Consider the following 19,065-nt stretch of genomic DNA (forward strand, 5'->3'; position numbering starts at 1 on the left):
TATTCATACCTAAGACATGGACCTCCTTTGGGTTCAACATCTACCATAGCACATTGTGGCGCTAACCCTCACCTGAGGTTATCATCACCTCCTTGTTAATCTAATGCCACAAACCTATAGATAAGTTTGTATGTTTGTATACATAGATAAGTGTGTATAGGTTTAGAATGGCTACACATTCACAGAAATATAAGTCTCAAATAGATGTCTGTGCATAACCTTAATAATGCAATGATCTAAGCAGGATAGAGTAATTTAAAGTAAATCAAGCAATGCACATTGGTTGCTAGACAATAGAGGGATATGGCATAGTTACCAACCTCAGGGAAAAATACCAACTTTCTGCCTTTACAGCCGAAAGAGGCGTCATGCACTGTGAACATGGCGGTGATTCGCCAGAACTCCACTGACTTCATCCTCTTGGGCCTCATCACCCATCCAGCATTCCCCGGGTTGGTCTTTGCAGTGGTCTTTTCCATCTTTGTAGTGGCTGTCACATTGAACTTGGTCATGATTATGCTCATTCGTGTGGACTCTCATCTCCACACCCCCATGTACTTCTTGCTCAGCCAGTTGTCCATCATGGATACTGTCTACATCTGTATCACTGTCCCCAAGATGCTCCATGACCTCCTGTCCAAAGAAAAGACCATTTCCTTTCTGGGATGTGCACTGCAAATATTTCTCTACCTGACCCTGATTGGGGGAGAATTCTTCCTGCTGGGCCTCATGGCATATGACAGGTACGTGGCTGTGTGTAACCCTCTGCGGTACCCCAAAATTATGAGTCCCAGGGTTTGTGTGCTTATGGTGCTGGGCTCCTGGGTTGGGGGTTCCTTGGATGGATTTTTGCTTACACCCATCACGATGACCTTTCCCTACTGTGGGTCTCGAGAGATCAATCACTTTTTCTGTGAAGTTCCAGCCGTGCTGAAACTGTCCTGCACAGACACATCACTCTATGAAACCTTGATGTATGCTTGCTGTGTGCTGATGCTGCTCATCCCAATATCCTTCATCTCAGTCTCCTATACGCGCATCCTCATCACCGTCCACCACATGAGCTCTGCTGTGGGCCAGTGCAAAGACTTTGCCACCTGTTCCTCTCACATTATGGTGGTGAGCATCTTCTATGGGGCAGCCTTCTATACTAATGTACTGCCCCATTCCTACCACACACCAGAGAAAGACAAGGTTGTGTCTGCCTTCTACACCATTCTCACCCCCATGTTGAACCCGCTCATCTACAGCTTGAGGAACAGAGATGTGGCTGCAGCTCTAAGAAAAGTACTAGGGAGATTTGCGTCTTCTCAGAGATTACAAGTGGGAGATGTTCCTGGAAAATTCTAGCAGTAAGGAGCCAACACCCTGTGGCACAGTCTTTCCAGAAAATACACTATGGGTTCTTCTCAGCATCAATTTAATAATCTAAAATGATCAGCCAGCAAAATCATCCTGTTGCAAGCTTCACTTAAGAATGAGATTGCTTAGCAGTTAAGAGCACTGATTACTCTTGGAGGGTGCGGTTTTCAGCACCCAGCTGGCAGCTAATAACCATTTGTAACTCCAGTTCCAGGAGATTCAACACTCTCTTCTGATTTCCATGGGCATTGCATGACATGGGTGCACTTACACGTGCAGGCAATACACTCATTAACATAAAATAAAAATAATATTTTTTAAAAGAATGAGCTACCAGATCAAAGGCAGCGATTTCTCAGCATTACTAAATTTCTTGTATGGCTTCAGCAGCAAATTTTTCCAGTGTTTGCAGACAAATTACACTGTGAGTTTTCCCAGGCAGGTTGAAAATCTCTCTGGAGTGTCCTGCTCCAGTGTCTTTGTGTGTAACATGTGATCATACGTTTTTCTGTCTATACTAATAATAAACTCTTTTGGGTATTGGGGATGGAACCTAGGAATTCATTGATGCTAATTTATACTCTGTACCTTAATTAAATCCCACCCTTCTTGGCCAGCTTTTGAATGAAATTTGCCAGGTGGATGGTATTTTGCAAGCCATTGAGGAATTAATTTCAAATATAATGTCAAATATTCAATATAAGTTGAATACTTTCTAGTGATAATAATGCAATTTCATTGGAAGAACTGGAGGAAGAGGACCCCTGCTGCAAGACAGTATCTCTAGATGTGACAGGGATGCTGCACCCATGAAATCTCAACAGTGCGGTTGCCTATATAGACCTGCACAATGACCACAACAGTGAACATGCCAGTGTGGAATGGGAAATTTCACAAGGTCCCACCTCTACATGAGGCACTATAGATAGCCAATAGCTGCTGAGGGAGGGAGAATCAGTTTTCTTCAGGGCCCAGTCCCCTGATATGTTACCCAATCCCAGTGGTTAGCCCTAAATACATGTACATATGAGCAATTCTAAATGGACATATATGTGTGTGAGCATGTGTGTGTGTGTGTGTGTGTGTGTGTTGGTGACAATCACAGACGAGGTCATGAATTCAAGAGGGAGTGGGGGCAAGGGAAAAATTGGAGAGGGGGCAGAGATGGATGGAAATTATGTAAAGATACTATAGTCAGCCAGGCATGGTGGCTCATGCCTTTAATCCCAGAACTCAGGAGGCAAAGTCAGGCAGATCTCTGTGAGTTCAAGGCCAGCCTGGTCTACATAGTTAGTTCCAGGACAGCTGGGGCTACAGGGAGACCCTGTCTCAAAAAGACCAAAAAAAAAGGATACTATAGTCACATATGAAATTCTCAAAAAATTAAAAATTAATTAAAAGTATAAAAGACAAAAAGTATATGTCTTTTTCTTCCCCCAACAAACACACCTCACCATGAAAGATATATGCCATCTTAGAGTAAAAGGATGAAAAGGGTATTTCAAAAACATGAGGCTAAGAAACAAGCAGGTTAGCCATTGTAATATCTGACAGAAACAGATTTCAAACTAAAACTAGAAGAGACTTTTTTAAGGTGTCTTCATATTCATCCAGGAAACAATCCATCAGGATGGTATTACAATTCAGAACATATATATTTGCACCAAATACAGGCATATTCAGTTTCATAAAGAGCATAGTACTAGATGTAAAGCCACAGATTAATCCCAACACAGTGATAGTGGGTGACCACGGTACCCCACTCTCACCAATAAACAGGTTATCTAGACCAAAAATTGAGATACATTGGAGAAAACTTTAAATCTTAAAAAAAGAGAGATTGAGGAAAACACTAGATGATCAAAAGGTGTACCCCAGTCATAGATTGGCAGAATTAATATTGTGAAAACGATCATGCTACCAAAAACAATTTACAGAATCAATGCAATCTCAATTAAAATCCCCATGATATTTTTCACAGAAACAGTAAAAAAAATTCTAAAATTCATGTGTAATCACTAAAGATATCCAAAGTAATCCTAAGAAAAGGGAGCAATGCTAGAGGGATTCTCCTAACAGGTTTCCAAATATGTTACAGAGCTATATTAATAAAAACAACATGATATTGGCACAAACTGGATTTCTATGTACAAAAGAGCGAAATTGGGCCTATATTTATCACCCTGCACAAAAATCAACTTCAAATAGATCAAAGGCTTCAGTGCAAAGTCTGTAATGCTGAAATTGTTAAAAAGAAAACATAGGCATTACCCTAGAAGATAAAGGTGCAGGAAAGGACGTTCTTTTTTTTTTTCATTGTTTTATTGAATTTTTGCCAATTTCATACAACATATTTTGATTGTATTTAGATCCCCTCCCCTATATGCAACCCCATCACTACACCTGCCAGTTTCATGTACTCTATTACATATATGTACATACACACATGCCTATATAGTTAAATTTGTATCTTCAAATGCCACTCAGTGTGGGTCCATCCACTGGAGCCTGATCAACCTACCAAGAGTCTCATCCTTTTGAGAAACCATCAGCTGCCAATAGTTTCTCAGGCAGAGTTGGAGTTTCTTATCTACTTCCCCAAGTCTATGTTGGGATTTTGTCTGACTTGAGCTTATGTAGGACTTGTGAACGCTGTCACCGTTGCTGTGAGTTCATATGAGTAACGTCCCAGCTGTCTGGAAAACCATTTCCCTGTGGTCATCCACCTCCTCTGGCTACACATCTTTCTACCCCCTCTTCCTCAATGATCCCTGAGCCTTGGGAAGCAGAGGTTTGAAATAGGTGTCCTATTCAAGGATAGCAGTCTGCAGCCTCTTATTCCCTGCATGTTGGACAGTTGTGGTTCTCTGTGTTAATCATACTCCATTGCATAAGGAAGCTTCTCTGGTGAGAACTGAGAGGTTCATTAATCTAGGGGTATAACTAAATCATTAGGAGTCAGTTTAATACAATATCTATTTAGCAGAGTTATAGTTTGGGGCTTTCCTCTATAGTCTGTAACCTGTCCAGCCTTAGGTTCCTAGGCTTGATATCAATGTCAGGTATGGGCTCCATCTTATGAAGAGAACTGTAAGTCCAATTAGAAGGTGGCTGGTTACTCCTGTAATATTTGAGCCAATGGGCCTATCTTTCCAGGCCAGTTATTGTTGTAGTTGTCAATATTCACAGCTGGGTATGGCTGATGATTCATTTCCTCTTCAGAGTGCATGCATAGTGCCTTCCAGCACTTTGAAAGCTAACCAGTAGAGACAAGGCTTTGAAGTCAATACCACCTTGGTTTCTCCTTGTTTGTTCTACAGCTGGTGTATGTAGTGTCTTCAACAATAGGATATTACCATCATGTTCTGGTGGGTAACCAAGAGCAACGGCAATAAGCAGTATTATTTGAGGGTCTATGGGACCCCTTGGCAACAGCTTCAAAAGAGAGAGTCCATTCCTAGCATTAGGCTTTTACTTTTCTAGTCTGCAGTGTCTAGTAGGGACAATATCTCTTGTTATAACTTCTTTTAATTTCTTTTTATCATGTATATGTATATACTTTAAGGAACTTCTTAGTGGTAGGTTTCCATATGACTTTTTCTAAAGGCCTTGTTACTTATCCCTCCTTGTCCTCCCTCCTCCGTCCTTCCCTCTCAGTCTCCATCCTGTTTGACCCTTCTTAATCTATTGTTCTCCTTTCCCCCTTTATATCACTGCATTCTGTCTCTGCTCCCATGAAGCCTCCCATCGCTCTTTATTAGTTTCCTGACCTCTCTGAATTTTCCAACTGAAACATGCGTATCTAAGATTTCAAAGGTAGCATCTAGCTATGAGAGAGAATATGTGACATTTGTCTTCTTTCTGGGTCTGGATCACTGAATTAAGGATGGCTGTTTCCAGTTTCATCCATTTTCCTGCCAATTTCATAGTTTTGGTTTTTAAAAATATTTTATTATTTTTATTTTATGTGTATGGATGTATTGCCTGCATGTATATAAGTGTACCTGTGTCATGCAATGCCTATGGAGGTCAGAAGAGGGTGTCAGATGCCCTGGAACTGGAGTTATGGACAATTCTTAGCCACCATGTGGGTGCTGGGAATCAAACGTGGGTCCTCTGCAAGAGCAGTGAGTGCTCTTAACTGCTGAGCCATCTCTCTAGCCCCCATAATTTTGTTTTTTAAGGCTTAGTATTATTCCATCACGCATATGGACCATACTTTCATTATTCGTTCATCAGTTGATGAACATTCAGACTGTTTCCAGCTCCTGGCTATTATGAAAAGGAAGCAATAAACATGGATGAGCATGTATCTCTATAGTAGCATATAGAGTCTTTCAGGCATAAGCTCAGGAGTGGTATGGTTAGATCATATGATAGAACAATTTCTAGATTTGTGAGGAATCTTCACCCTGATTTCTATAGTAGCTGCACCAGTTTGCACTCCCACCAGCAGTGGATGTATTATTTGTTGTAAGGCTCTTACTCATTCTGAGTGGGGTAAGATGAAATTTCTTTAAAATTTTTTTTGTTTATTATTTTTATTTTATATATATGAGTGTATTACCTGCATGTAGGTAGGTGCACTGTTATCATGCAATGCCCAAGGAGGTCAGAAGAGGGTATCACACCACCTGGAACTGGAGTTACAGACAGTTGTTAGCTGTCATGTGGGTGCTGGGAATTGAACTTGAGTCCTCTTGCCAGAGCAGTCAGTGCTCCTAACCACTGAGCCATCTCTCCAGCCCCAAGATGAAATTTCAAGGTGGTTTCAATTAGCATTTCCTGGATAACTAAAGATGTTGAACATTTTAAAAGCCATTTTGCATCCATTTGTGTTTCATCTTTAGAGCACTCCTTGCCCCAATTTTTAATTGGGTTGTTTGTTTTGATGTTTAGTTTTTTAGTTCTTTATATACTCTAGATACTAACCCTCTGGCAAAAGTATAGCTGGTAAAGGATTTTTTATCATTCTGTAGGAAACTCTTCACTTGAATGATGGTGTCTTTGCCGTACAGATTTTTTTTTTTTTTTAGTTTCATTAGTTCCATTTGTTAATCTTTGGACCTAAATGTTTGTGCTATAGGAGTCCTGTTCAGAAAGTAGGAAAGGACTTACTAAATTGGACTTCATTCACTCAGGAATTAAGGCCAACAATTGACAAATGTGTCCTCATTGACTAAAAAGCTTTTGTACTGAAAAAGAAACAGTCAATCAAGAAAAGAGGAAGTTCACACGGTGGGAGAGAATCTTTGCCACCCATACATCTGAAAGAGGATTAATTTCCAGAATATACAAAGACTTCAAAAAATAATCAAGAAAGCATATGATTCAATTAAAAATGGGCTATAGAGCTAAGCAGAGAGTTCTTAAAAGAAGAAATAAAAATGACTAAGAAAGACCTTAAAAATTTTTCAACCTCCTTAGTATTAAGGAAATGCAAGTTAAAACTACTTTAAGATTTTATCTTATCCCACTCAAAATGGCTAAGATGAAGAAAGCAAATTATAACAAATTCTAGCAAGAATGTGGAGAAAGGGAAGCCCTCATTCACCGCTGGCGGGATTGCAAAGTGGTGCAGCCACTGTGGAAATCAGTGTGGAGAACTCTAGCTGAAGAGATGGCTCAGCTGTAAGAGCACTGGCTCGATTCCCGGCACCCATATGGTGGCTAACAATCATCCATAACTCCAGTTCCAGGGGATCCAACACCCTCTTCTGACCTCCGTGGGCACTGCTCCAATGGGTGTACCTACACACATATAGACATAACATTCATACACATAAAATAAAAATCCAAAAGTTCAGTCTACCATATGATCCAACTATGCCTGTCCTTGGCATATAACCAAAGGACTTGCTATCCTACTACAGAGATACTTGCTCGGCCATGCTTATTGCTGCTCTTTTCACAATAGTTAGGAATGGAGCAACTTAAATGTCCCTCAACCAATGAATAGATAAGGAAAATGCAGCACATTTACACAGTGCAGTTCTATTCGGTAGAAAAGAAAAATGAAATCATGACATTTGCAAGTAAATGGACGGAATTGGAAACTGTTATACTACATGAGGTAACCCAGACTCAGAAAACTAACCAACACCTTTTCTCTCTCATTTGTGGACTTTAGCTCCAAATCCTTAGATGTGAGTAAATATCCTGATGTAACTGCAGGAGCCAGGAAAATGGAAAGGAACCGTACAGAAGAGCGGGGAAAGAGTTTTACAGATAGCTGGTCAGTTACTCATATAAACTCACAGCCATGATGACAGAATGTACATGTCCCATGCAAGCTCAAACTAGACAAAATCCCAGTAGAGACTATTATAGAGCTCCAGAACTGGCTAAATGTAGAGAATAAGTGTCTGTGAGATGCTTAATCCTAACTGACACATCTTCAACGTAACCTCTACACATAAGATGAATGCATCTGTCAACTCTCACCAGAGAAGTTTCCTTATACAGCAGATGGTGATTAACACAGAAATCCACAATTGGCCAATGTGCAAATAACAAGAGGCCACAGAGTGCTTAGGACGCCTATTTCAAACCTCTGCCTCCCAAGGCTCAGGGATCATTGTGGAAGAGGAGGCAGAAAGATTGTAAGAGACAGAGGTGGTGGATGACCACAAGGAAAGAGAGTTTTCCAGACAGCTAGTCAGTTACTCGTATGAACTCACAGTAATGGTGACAGCATGCATAAGTCCTATACAAGCTCCAACAAGACCAAATCCCAGCATAGACAGGGGGAAGTGGATAAGAAATCCCAACCCACCCCAGGGAACTTTTGGAAACTGATGACTTCTGAGAGGAAGAGACAGTGTCATACAGAGGTGGGTCTAGTGGATGGACCTACACTGAAGGACATTTTGGGACACAAATCAAACTCTACAGGCCATATTATATATATGAGAGTACATTAAATTGGGTGGGATGCAGTGGAGAGAAGTGCAAATAGGGGAGGGGATCAAAACACCATCAAACTACATTTTATGTAAGTCACAAAGGTTTAATTCAAAATTTTAGAAAATAAATAAAATAAAAAGAATTTTAAAATTCAAAAAAAAAAATTCCCAGTGAAGACATGAAGCATGGTTAAGAAATCCCAACCCAACCTAAGAAACTTTGGGCAACTGACAGTTGCTGGGAGTGGGGAGAAACAGTCTTTCAAGGATGGGACACTTTACAAAAGATTCCACTGACAGGATATTACAACCTTAAACATATGGCGCCAAACATAAGAGCACCTGATTTCATTGGGAAAACACTGTTAGATTGAAAAACCACAGATTAATCACAATAGAGTAGTAATGGTTTACTTCAGTACTCCAGTGTCACCAACAGACAGGTCATCAGGAAAAAATTGAAATAAAACAACTCAGGAGTTAAATGACATCATAAATCAAATGGACCTGACAGACATCCGTAGAGCAGTCCACCTAAACGTTAAACAATACAGATTTTTCTCTGCCACCCACAGAAATTTCACCAAAATGAACTACATTTTAGGACACAAAGCAAGTCTCAAAAAAAGGCAAAAGAAAAATTAAAAAACATCTTGCATTCTGTACAACCACAAAGAAATAAAGCTGGGTATCTACAGCAACAGAAACTGCGGAAAGTACACAAACTAATGGAAACTACACAGCACACTACTGAATCGAGAGAAGTCAGAAAAGAAAATGTAATTTCCTGGTGTTGAATGAGGCGAAAGCACAGCGTGTGGAAATCTACGGCACATGAAGGTAGTACTAAGAGGAAAGTCAGCACCAAGTGCCTCCGTCTGGAACTGAGGAATACTCACATTAGTAGTTTAATGATGCACTTGGAGGTCTTAGAAACCCAAGGACAAACAAGACCTAAAAAGAGTAGATGGGAAGAGATAAACAAAATCACGGCTGAAATAGCGATGAAAACGATACAAATAATCAATGAAACGGAGAACTGGTTTTTGACAAGACTGACAAGTCCTTAGCCAAATTAATCAAAGAATGAGCGAGAACCCAAATTAATAAAACCAGCGATGAAAAGGGGAACACTGCAACATATCCTGAGGAAATTCAGAGAATCATAAGGTCATGCTTTAAAAAGCTACATTTCACTAAACTGGAAAACCTAAAAGAAATAAACGAATTTCTAGATATATACAACCTACCAAAGTTCAAACACGATCAAGTAAATAATTTAAACAAACTCATAACAACCAATGAGATAGAAGCATTAATTAAAAATCTCCCAACTAAAAAGAACTTGGAACCAGATGGATTCAGCTAAGAATTCAAAGAACTAATATCAACCCCCCTCAAATACTCCATAAAACAGAAAAAGCTCATTTTATAAAACCTGTATTATTCTGATACCAAAACCTGTATTACAATGACCCAACAACAACAAAAAAGGAAAATTATAAGGCTGGAGAGATGGCTCAGCAGTTAAGAGCACTTGGCTGCTGTTGGAGAGGACCTGGGTTTGGTTCCCAGCATCCACATGGTGGCTTACAACCGTCTGTAGCTCCAGTTCCAGGAGATTTGATGCCCTCTTTTGACCTCCACAGGCATTGTAAGACACAGGTGTACTTACATATATGTAGGAAACACACTCATACACATAAAAAGTAAAAATAATAAAATATTCTTAATAAAGAGAATTATAAGCCAAACTCCCAGTGAACACAGACACAAACATCATCATTAAAACATTTGCAAACCAAATTCAGATGCACATAAAAAAATCAACTAACATGATTAAGTTGGCTTTATTCCAGAGATGCAGGATGGTTCAACATATGTAAATCCATTTATGTAATCTAAGACATAAATAGACTCAAAAACAGAAACCACATGATTAGCTCATTAGATGCAGAAAAAGTCTTTGACAAAATCAAACATCTATTCACAGTAAAAGTCATGGAGAATCTTGGGATACAGGGGACAAATCTCAACATAATAAAGGCAATATACCAGAAGCCCACAGGCGACTTCATGCTAATTGGAGAAAAATTAAAAGCATTTCCAATAAAATCAGAAACAAGACAAGGATATCCACTCTTTCCATTACTGTTCAAAATAATGCTTAGATAGAGTTTTAGATAGAGCAGTAAGACAGGTGAGAGATACCAAGGAGATGCACATTGCAAAGGAAGAAGGGCAAGTATCTTTATTTTCAGATCATATGTTTCTGTTTTTAAATTTTTAAACAGATAATTTTATTGTAAAGGTATCATAATCGCATCTGTCTAATAAAACAGAAGGTAGCAAGAGAAGTACAATAAAGTTTAATTTTAAACATTCCAGTATCTTTAAGGTAAATGAATGCCCTTTATTCCAATGAACCCAGTTTTCTCTCTGTTATTTAGGATTGGGTCTATCACCTCCTATGGAACCCAAAATCCATGGCTACTAAATTCTCATATGAAATATGTAGTACTGGTATATGTAATTTATGCGCATCCTTCCATGTACTTGAAATCATTTCTACATTAATTAAAACATCTAGTGCAATGTAAATGCTCTGCAAATAGTTGTTATCCTCTTTTTTAAAAAAATTATTGAATATTTGTGATTTTCACACAATATAATTTGAAGATATTTAGATCTTTCCCATCCCCACCTCCTCCCACTGCCCCCCATCCAATTCAATGTACTCCATTATAAATATGAAACAGGCTATAGCATCTGATTTGTGTCCCCACATGTCCTTTAGCATGGGTCCATCCATTGGAGCCTGGTCAACCTACCAAAAGTTCCATTCTTATAAGAGACTGTCTCTCACTCCCAGCAGACATCAGCTGACAAAAGTTCTTTGGTTGGGTTGGGATTTCTTACCCACTTCCCCATGTCTATGCTGGGATTTTGTCTCGCTGGAGCTTGCATGGGACGTGTACATGATGACACCATTGCTGTGAGTTCATATGAGTAACTGACCAGCTGTCCGGAAAACTCTGTTTCCCTGTGGTCATCCACCACCTCTGGCTCTTACAGTCTTTCTGCTTTCTCTTCCAACAATGATCCCTGACCTTTAAGAAGCAGAAATTTGAAACAGGTATCCTATTCAGGGAGGAGCACTTTTCAGCCTCTTGTTCTCTGCACATTGGCTAGTTGTGAGTTTCTGTTAATCACTACCTGCTGCATAAGGAAACTTCTCTGGTGAGAGTTGAAATATGCATTCATTTTGTGTATAGAGGCTGCACTGAAAATGTGTCACTTAGGGCTAAGCATCTCACAGACAAAATTTCTCTGCATTTAACCAGTTGTGGAATTCTTTTGTTAATTTCCATCTGTTGCAAAAAGAATGTTCTTTGATGAGTGGTGAGTGGTACACGTACTCATAAATAGAAGGATGTATATTTAGAATACAGTAAGAAGTTATGTTTGTCTAGGGATGTGGCAAAAGTAGGTTTTTCTCTAGGATCTATGACATTTCCGAGCATGTATATTTGGGGATGCTTACAGTACCACACGTAAGTTCCCTCCCATTGAGTGGGCCTTAATCAATTAGACAGTTGTTGATTGATTACCCCCAAGATAAAAGGACCACTATTGCCCCAATAGTTTACTAGGACAGTCGTTGTTTGCTAGATTTACAGCTGGGTAGGACCATTGATTGGTTTTCTCCCTTGGCAGCTTGCATAGTGTCCTCTGATATCATAAGAGCTAGTCTTCAGGGAGGAAGATTCTAGGACAATTCCAACTCAATTGCTCCAAGTCCTGTGTCTAAAGTATGGCCTGTCTTCAGCAATAGGGTCTTACCTTCAAATTCTGGGAGGCAATCAAGGGTTTGGACGATAACCTGTGCTGTTTGGGGAGTCTCTTGGAGTACCCTGAAGACAAACTTGAAAGGAGGTTTCTCCTGCCGGGCACTGTGGTTTTTGTTCTATGACCTTCAGCCATATGTATACACTCATATGTATGCTGTATGTATATTTTTCAGTAGGGCTTTGAATTAAAATAATTCCCTCTGATTTATCACACCATCTAAGCATTATTTATTGCTCCTCTCACTCCCTTGTCTAACCCTCCCTACTCCCTATCCAATTAAAGTACCCTCCTTTCCCCATTTCCCCCTTGATAACACCTGTCTCCTACTATTCCCCTCTCTAGAGCTCCTTCTTCACCTTTACCCCATGATTCCTTTCCATTTTCCTGGCTCCTGTGGTTACAGCAGGATATATACTCACATCTAAGGATTTGGAAATCTACAAATGAGAGAGAACATACATTGCTTGACTTTCTGAGCCTGTTACTTCACTTAGTATAACAGCTTCTAGTTTCATCCATTTACCTGTGAGTTTCATGATTTCATCTTTCTTCACTGCCAAGTAGAAATCCATCGTGTAAATGTGCCACATTTTCATTACCCATAAAATGTCCCACAGATTCCACCAGAAACTCTTAGAGCTGATAAACACATTCAACAAACTAGCAGGATATGAAATTATCACAGAGAAATCAATAGTTTTTCCATATATTAACAATAAACATACTGAGAAAGAAACCAGAGGAACAATCCCATTCATGGTAACCTGAGAAATTATTTTGGAATAAATCTAACGAAGGAAATTAATGCTTTTGTAATAAAAATGTTAAGACATTGAAAAAAGCAATTGGAAAAGATGCCAGAAGATGGAAAGATCTCTCATGCTCACAGATCAGTAGACTCAATATTGTGGAAAAGGCCATCTTACCAAAAGCAATCTACAGAGTCAATGCAATCCCCACTAAAATGCAACACAACTCTTTAACACAGAAATTGAAAAATAACCTCAAATTTCACATGGAAACACAGAAACCCAGGATATCCAAAGCAATCTGGAACAATAAAAGAATAGCCAGAGACATCACAATCCCTGATTTCAAATTACATTACAGAGATATAGTAATAAAAACCACATGGTATGGCATAAAAATAGACATTCTGAACAATGCAGTAGAAATGAGGTCCATACACCTAAAATCACTTGATTTTTGACAAAGAAGCCTAAAATACACATTGTAGAAATGACAGCATCTTCAACAAATAATATTGATCAAATTGCAAAGCTTCATGTAGAAGAATGAAACTAGATCCCTATCTCTCACCCTGTACAAAATTCAACTCCAAGTAGATCATGGGCCTCAACACAGAAAGTTATAGGCACAGCAAAAATCTTTCTCAGCAGGACCCTGCTAGCATAAACATTAAGATCAGCTATTGACAAACGGGGCCTCGTGAAATGAAAAAGCTTCTGTACAGCAGAACACACTGTGATTCTAGTGAAGGGGCAGTCTACATAATGGGAAAAATCTTTACCACCCATACATATGTCAGAAGGTTAGTATCTAGAATATACAAATAACTAAAAAAAATCAACATATTTCCATAGTGCCTGACTAATTTACATTCCCACCATCAATGTATAAGGGTTCATCCCCCAATTCTCACATCTTCACCAAAATTTTTTATTTCATGATGACAGCCATTCTGATTGAGGTGAGATGGAATCTCAGGTACTTGTGTTTTATATTTCCCTGATGAGTAAAGATATTGACCTTATTTTTTTCTCAAGTATTTCTTGGCCAATTTTACATTATAGGAAGAGTGTCTGTTCAGTCCACTGCCCATCCATTGTTTGAGTTACTTATTCTTTAGGTTTTAACTTGTTTGTTTGGTCTTTTTGAAACAGGGTCTCCTTGTAGCCCCAGCTGGCCTGGAACTCACTATGTAGACCAAGCCGGCCTCAAACTCACAGAGATCCACCTGCCCTTGCCTCTTGAGTGCTGGGATTAAAGGTTTGTGCTACCACGCCCGGCCTAGTTTTTAACTTTTTGTATACTCTAGATAGTAAGTGCAAAGAAACAGTGGTATTCATGTTGCGGCAGGTACGTAAAGAGTGATAGTAATATTTTGTGTTTGTCATTTATTGCATCAGAACTGCTACCTGTCAAGAATGATACTAGGCTCTTTACAGAATGATTCTTAATCTCTGTAAAAATGCCATAAGACAAGTGTTATTATTACAGTTGCAACAAGGGGACATTGGGATTTCCAGGTTAAGTATCTTGTCCCAGCTGCACAGCCATAAGTAAGGGAAGGTTTAGGATAGAAGCCCAAACTTGCCAGGCTCTGATGGCACGTGTTTTCCACATAACTTCCTCATGCACAAATTTCACAGTAGGGCTGGGTCAGGAGGACATGGGCATTTGCAAAGTTCCAGTGAAGGTTAAAGACCATGGAGACTCCCTTTGGAGACAGACAAGTATCTATTATTTTTTAATACTTTTATTAATTCTTTGAGAATTTCATTCAACGTGTTTTGATTGTATTCAGACCCCTTCCACCATCTTTACCCCTTCCCTATGACCCACCCTGACCTTCAGGGTTTCTGTGGTAGTGAGTAAAGACTCTGACCAAAAACAAATTGTGGAGAAGAGGGTTTATTTGGCTTATATATCCGAATCACAGTGCATCATTAAGAGTGGAAACTCAGAGCAGAATTTGGAGGCAGGAACTGACCATGGAGGAACACTGCTTACTGGCTTACTCCTCTGACACATGCCTGCTTTCTTATGCAACCCAGGACCACCTGTTCAGGGGTGGCACCACCCACAGTGGGCTGAGCACTCCCATACCACTCAACAATCAAGAAAATATCTCATAGACATGCCCACAGGCCAGTCCTGTATGAGGCTTCCTCTTCCTAGGTGTGTCAGGTTGACAACTGAAGTCAATCATGACAGGAAGTGTGAGACTGTTTAAGAAATATATTAAAGATTAAAAATGAACTGAGCATATTTAATAGCACAATTAGCTATATAATTTGTCCTTTTAAGAAGCGTATACCCCAAAATATGGCATTGGATTTATGATTGGTGGGATGGCATAGTATTAATTGTAATCCTTTTTACTTTAATTTAAGGTAGTCACAAAAAGGTTTACTCAAGACATCTAAGTCCGATAAGACTTTTCCTTATTTTTCAATTGCTCTAAAATGAATTGTGTTTTAAAATAGAGATGTGACTTTTAAAGTTGTATATTATTTGTGAAATGAGAAATCTTAGTCTGGAATATGACTCTGTTTTCAAAAGGGTTTGATAGAAATACTTTCCATAGGGCTAGAGAGTTGGCTCAGTGGTTAAGAACACTGACTGTTTTTGCAGAAGGCCTGGGTTTGATTCCCATAACCCACATGGTGGCTAACAACCATCTGTAACTCCAGCTTCAGGGGATCTGATTCCCTACCTACATGCAGGCAATACACTCATATAATATATATATAAATCCATAAATTAAAATTTTGCTTTAAACTAGTAAATAACTCTGAAAAGATGAAGTATAAATGGTCAATAGACACGTGATAACAAATGTTCAGCCTCACTAGCCAGCAGAGAAATGAGGATTAAAACTACATTGAGATTTTATCTTATTCCAATGAGAAAGTCATTATGAAACCAAACAACAACATATGCTAATGAGGATGTGGATGAAAGAACCCTTTATACACTCCTAGGAAGAATGTAAGGCAGTCCAACCACTATGGAAGTCAGTATGGAGGCTCCTCAAAAAAACTAAAACTAGACCTACCATATGGCCCAGCTATACCACTCCTGAGAGCTAATCCAAAAGATTAACCTATCACAGTCATACACAGTCTTACAACATTAAGACTAAAATAGCTGTACTTCTTTACAATATCTAAGTTATAGACAAAACTTGGAATCCAACAGCAGAGTATTGGATAAAGAAAATGCAGTACACATGTACAAGAGAGGTATTTTTCAGTCATCAAGAAAGAATCAAGCTATGCCATTTGCAGGAAAATGAATGCCACTGGAAATAATCATATTACGTAAAGTCGGCCAGTTTCAGAAAGACAGATACCACATTTTCTCTCATTTGTGGGTCCTAGATTTTAAATGGACACACAAATCTTATTCTTGCAGATGGCATAAAAGTAGAAGCAAAACTCAGGGTAGTGGGGAGCTGGAGAGGCAGGAGAGGCTCAGGGGTGTGGAGGGTATATGTTCAAAGTACCTTACATTCTTTCTTGAAAATGGCCTTACATAGCACAGTTTTTAAAACTTTGAAAAGCCTTTATTTCATTTGTATTTGGTGAATAAGTGATATATATTGAGAAACTACCTTAGTGGGAAGCTGTTCGGAGAGAAAAGTGGACAGATCAGAATTCTTGATTGATGCTCAAGTAAAACATTAAACGAGCACCTGAAACACCTCCTTTCCTGGGGCAGAAGTCCAGATATTATTAATTCAAACTCTAGGGAAATGAGAGACATAAGGATTCTGGTGATGTAACATCTAGTAAACAGTTATTCTCAAGCTGTTAATTAAAATGTTAAAAGCTGAAGAGAAGATGGCCCTGTCACCTGTTTCAAAGTATGTTCTTAGCTATTTGACATCGTGAGTAACGTTTCACTTCTAACTTGAGCCAGTTTAATTGATACCCCCTGGATTCTTAGATATCTCTTCTATGAGAAAACTCAGGATAGTTATGATGTCATTTTTGAAGTTATTTAAACTTGGATTTCCTTGGTTCCCTAGTTCTGTGTGTTCCAACTTTGTGTAGTAATCAAGTGGGAAGCCAATGGCCCAGGTAAGTGGTCATCTTCAAGTCCTTTAAGTAACACTCTCCTTCCTTGATGCTCTGTGCCTTTCAACGTGGATCTCCATCACCTTGTCAAAGTAAAGGAAAAGAAGCTGATATGGAGGCAGAAAGTGGAAAAACCAAGAAGGTACTCTTTTATCTCTTCCATTTCTAACATTATATCTCTTTTTATAAGGTGATGATCACCAATTTTGGCTTGAATATTCCTCTTCATAGATATCTTGCACACTTAAGAGAGCCACTGTCATCAGCCCCACCTGCTTCATCTTAAAAGTGAAAAGGCCATGTGTCTATCTTTGGTAGTGTCTAAGTAGAACGAAGGATAAAGGTTGCTCATTTGAGGGATGGAGAGATGGCTCAGCGGTTAAGAACACTGACTGTTCTTGCAGAAGACCCAGGTTTGAATCCCAGCACCCACATGGCAGCTAACAACTGTCCATAACTCCATTCCCAGGGGCTCCAACACCCTCTTCTGACCTCCGCAGGCATTGCACGACATAGGTGCACTTATCTACATGCAGGCAATACATGCATACACATAAAATAAAAAAAAATAAAATAAATAAATAACATTTTTTAAAAAAGATTGCTCATTTGAGATCATTCAGTTGACACAGACTTGCTGTTAAGTGTGAAGCCCAGGAACTTAGGTAAGGTCAGAAAATAATTATGCTAGATAGGACTAGGAAGCAAGGCCTTTTTTGGTTGCAGGAGTCTGAAGATGCTCACCTAAAGAAGACTGGGTTGTAGACAGACAAAACACATCCAGGAGAGCAGAGATAAGTTATTTTGTCTGAATGGAATACAGTAAAAACCACAGATAAAAGCCCATTTCTTAAACACAGAAACATTTAGTTAGCCCACTTAAAGATATATTTTTTCTGATAATAGTAAAATATTTACAGTCAACAGTGGATCATAAGTAACAGTGGAGAGATGGAACAAGCTAACATTGCCTCTGGTGGTTGATCAGCACCCTTTCTGTTCAGGTCTCGTTCACTCACACTCGGTGTTAGCCCCTTTCTACAATGTAAAGTCATAGGGAAAACCAAGGCAAATATTCTTAAAGTACCCAATTTGGGGTAGAAGCAATCCTATGGGAGTCATTAAGCTCTAGGAAAGATGAGTGTGTAGACTTGATAGTGGCTGGGAGTACAAAGATTCTTTAAAGAAGTCTGTATCTCAAATACAATGCATTTGAAGCAGTGAAAATGTGGAGTATGTAACCCAGGGCGTTGGCATAGTTGTAGGAGAAAGATGAAGGTATATCCTGGGGCCAGGAATAGATATTCCTCCAGGACAGATGTCAGAACACCGTAAAGGAGTGGAACGTGTCTGGGGGACCTCTGAAGATCAGGAAGGTCCAGTTTGTCTTGGGTGAACAGGCATGAGATAAGAAGTTAATTTACAGCTGAGCACATTGCTCTGGAACGCTCTGGTAACGTATATATCTTTATTTTAAATTATTTATTCAATGACGGCATGATTAGAAGAAGCATTTAATTACAGTATTAACATATTCAATAACAATTTCCAGAGCAAAGATGCATCTCTGTCAATATTGGCTGTAAATTTTTAGATTCACAGTTGAATTAATACAGTTATACAATATTGAACTCAGTATAAACCTATAAGACATAAAATTGAGTGAGGTTTTAACCTTTAAAAAAGATCTCCATTTCATTTTAAAATATACCATTTCATACAGAAAAAAACTCATTTTTAATGCTACTAACACTTAAGTGTTTGCACATGCATCTCTAATCTCTATTTATCTGATTATCTATTTTTAATTATTCAAGCTCTGTCAGATTCAGTAGCTCTTAAGACTCATTTCTACCCGTTGGCTCCATTTTTTCTATTTCAACTTCAAACCTTTTTAAAGCAAATAGCAGTTTTCTACACATATGTACATCTATTTCTTGCTTAAAGATATACTATGCACATGTCTACAAAACAACTAACTCATTATTACTGATATGTTCAGTGAAGGCTGAGCAATGTTTGAGTCAATGGGAAATGCTGGTTATTTAGAATACTGTTAGTTTACTTCACTACTGAGAGCAATGCTTTAGTTAATGTCTGTCTTTGCATATACTCATGTC

At 38.9% G+C, this 19,065-nt stretch overlaps 1 protein-coding gene across 1 annotated transcript; it reads left to right on the top strand.

Moving 5' to 3' along the window:
- The first annotated feature begins 381 nt into the window (after window positions 1-381).
- Window positions 382-1,350, top strand: LOC103724477 (olfactory receptor 2T2-like). The gene has a single exon (XM_008821571.1). The coding sequence runs from the start codon at window positions 382-384 to the stop codon at window positions 1,348-1,350; it is 969 nt and encodes a 322-aa protein (XP_008819793.1).
- Window positions 1,351-19,065: the final 17,715 nt, after the last annotated feature.

The sequence above is a fragment of the Nannospalax galili genome, unplaced genomic scaffold, assembly GCF_000622305.1.
Source record: "Nannospalax galili isolate Female #2095 unplaced genomic scaffold, S.galili_v1.0 scaffold748, whole genome shotgun sequence".
Lineage (NCBI taxonomy): Eukaryota > Metazoa > Chordata > Mammalia > Rodentia > Spalacidae > Nannospalax > Nannospalax galili.

What these genes read in the sequence shown, in the direction of transcription:
- LOC103724477 (XM_008821571.1), top strand. Translation starts at nt 382, where the DNA reads ATGGCGGTGATTCGCCAGAACTCCACTGACTTCATCCTCTTGGGCCTC.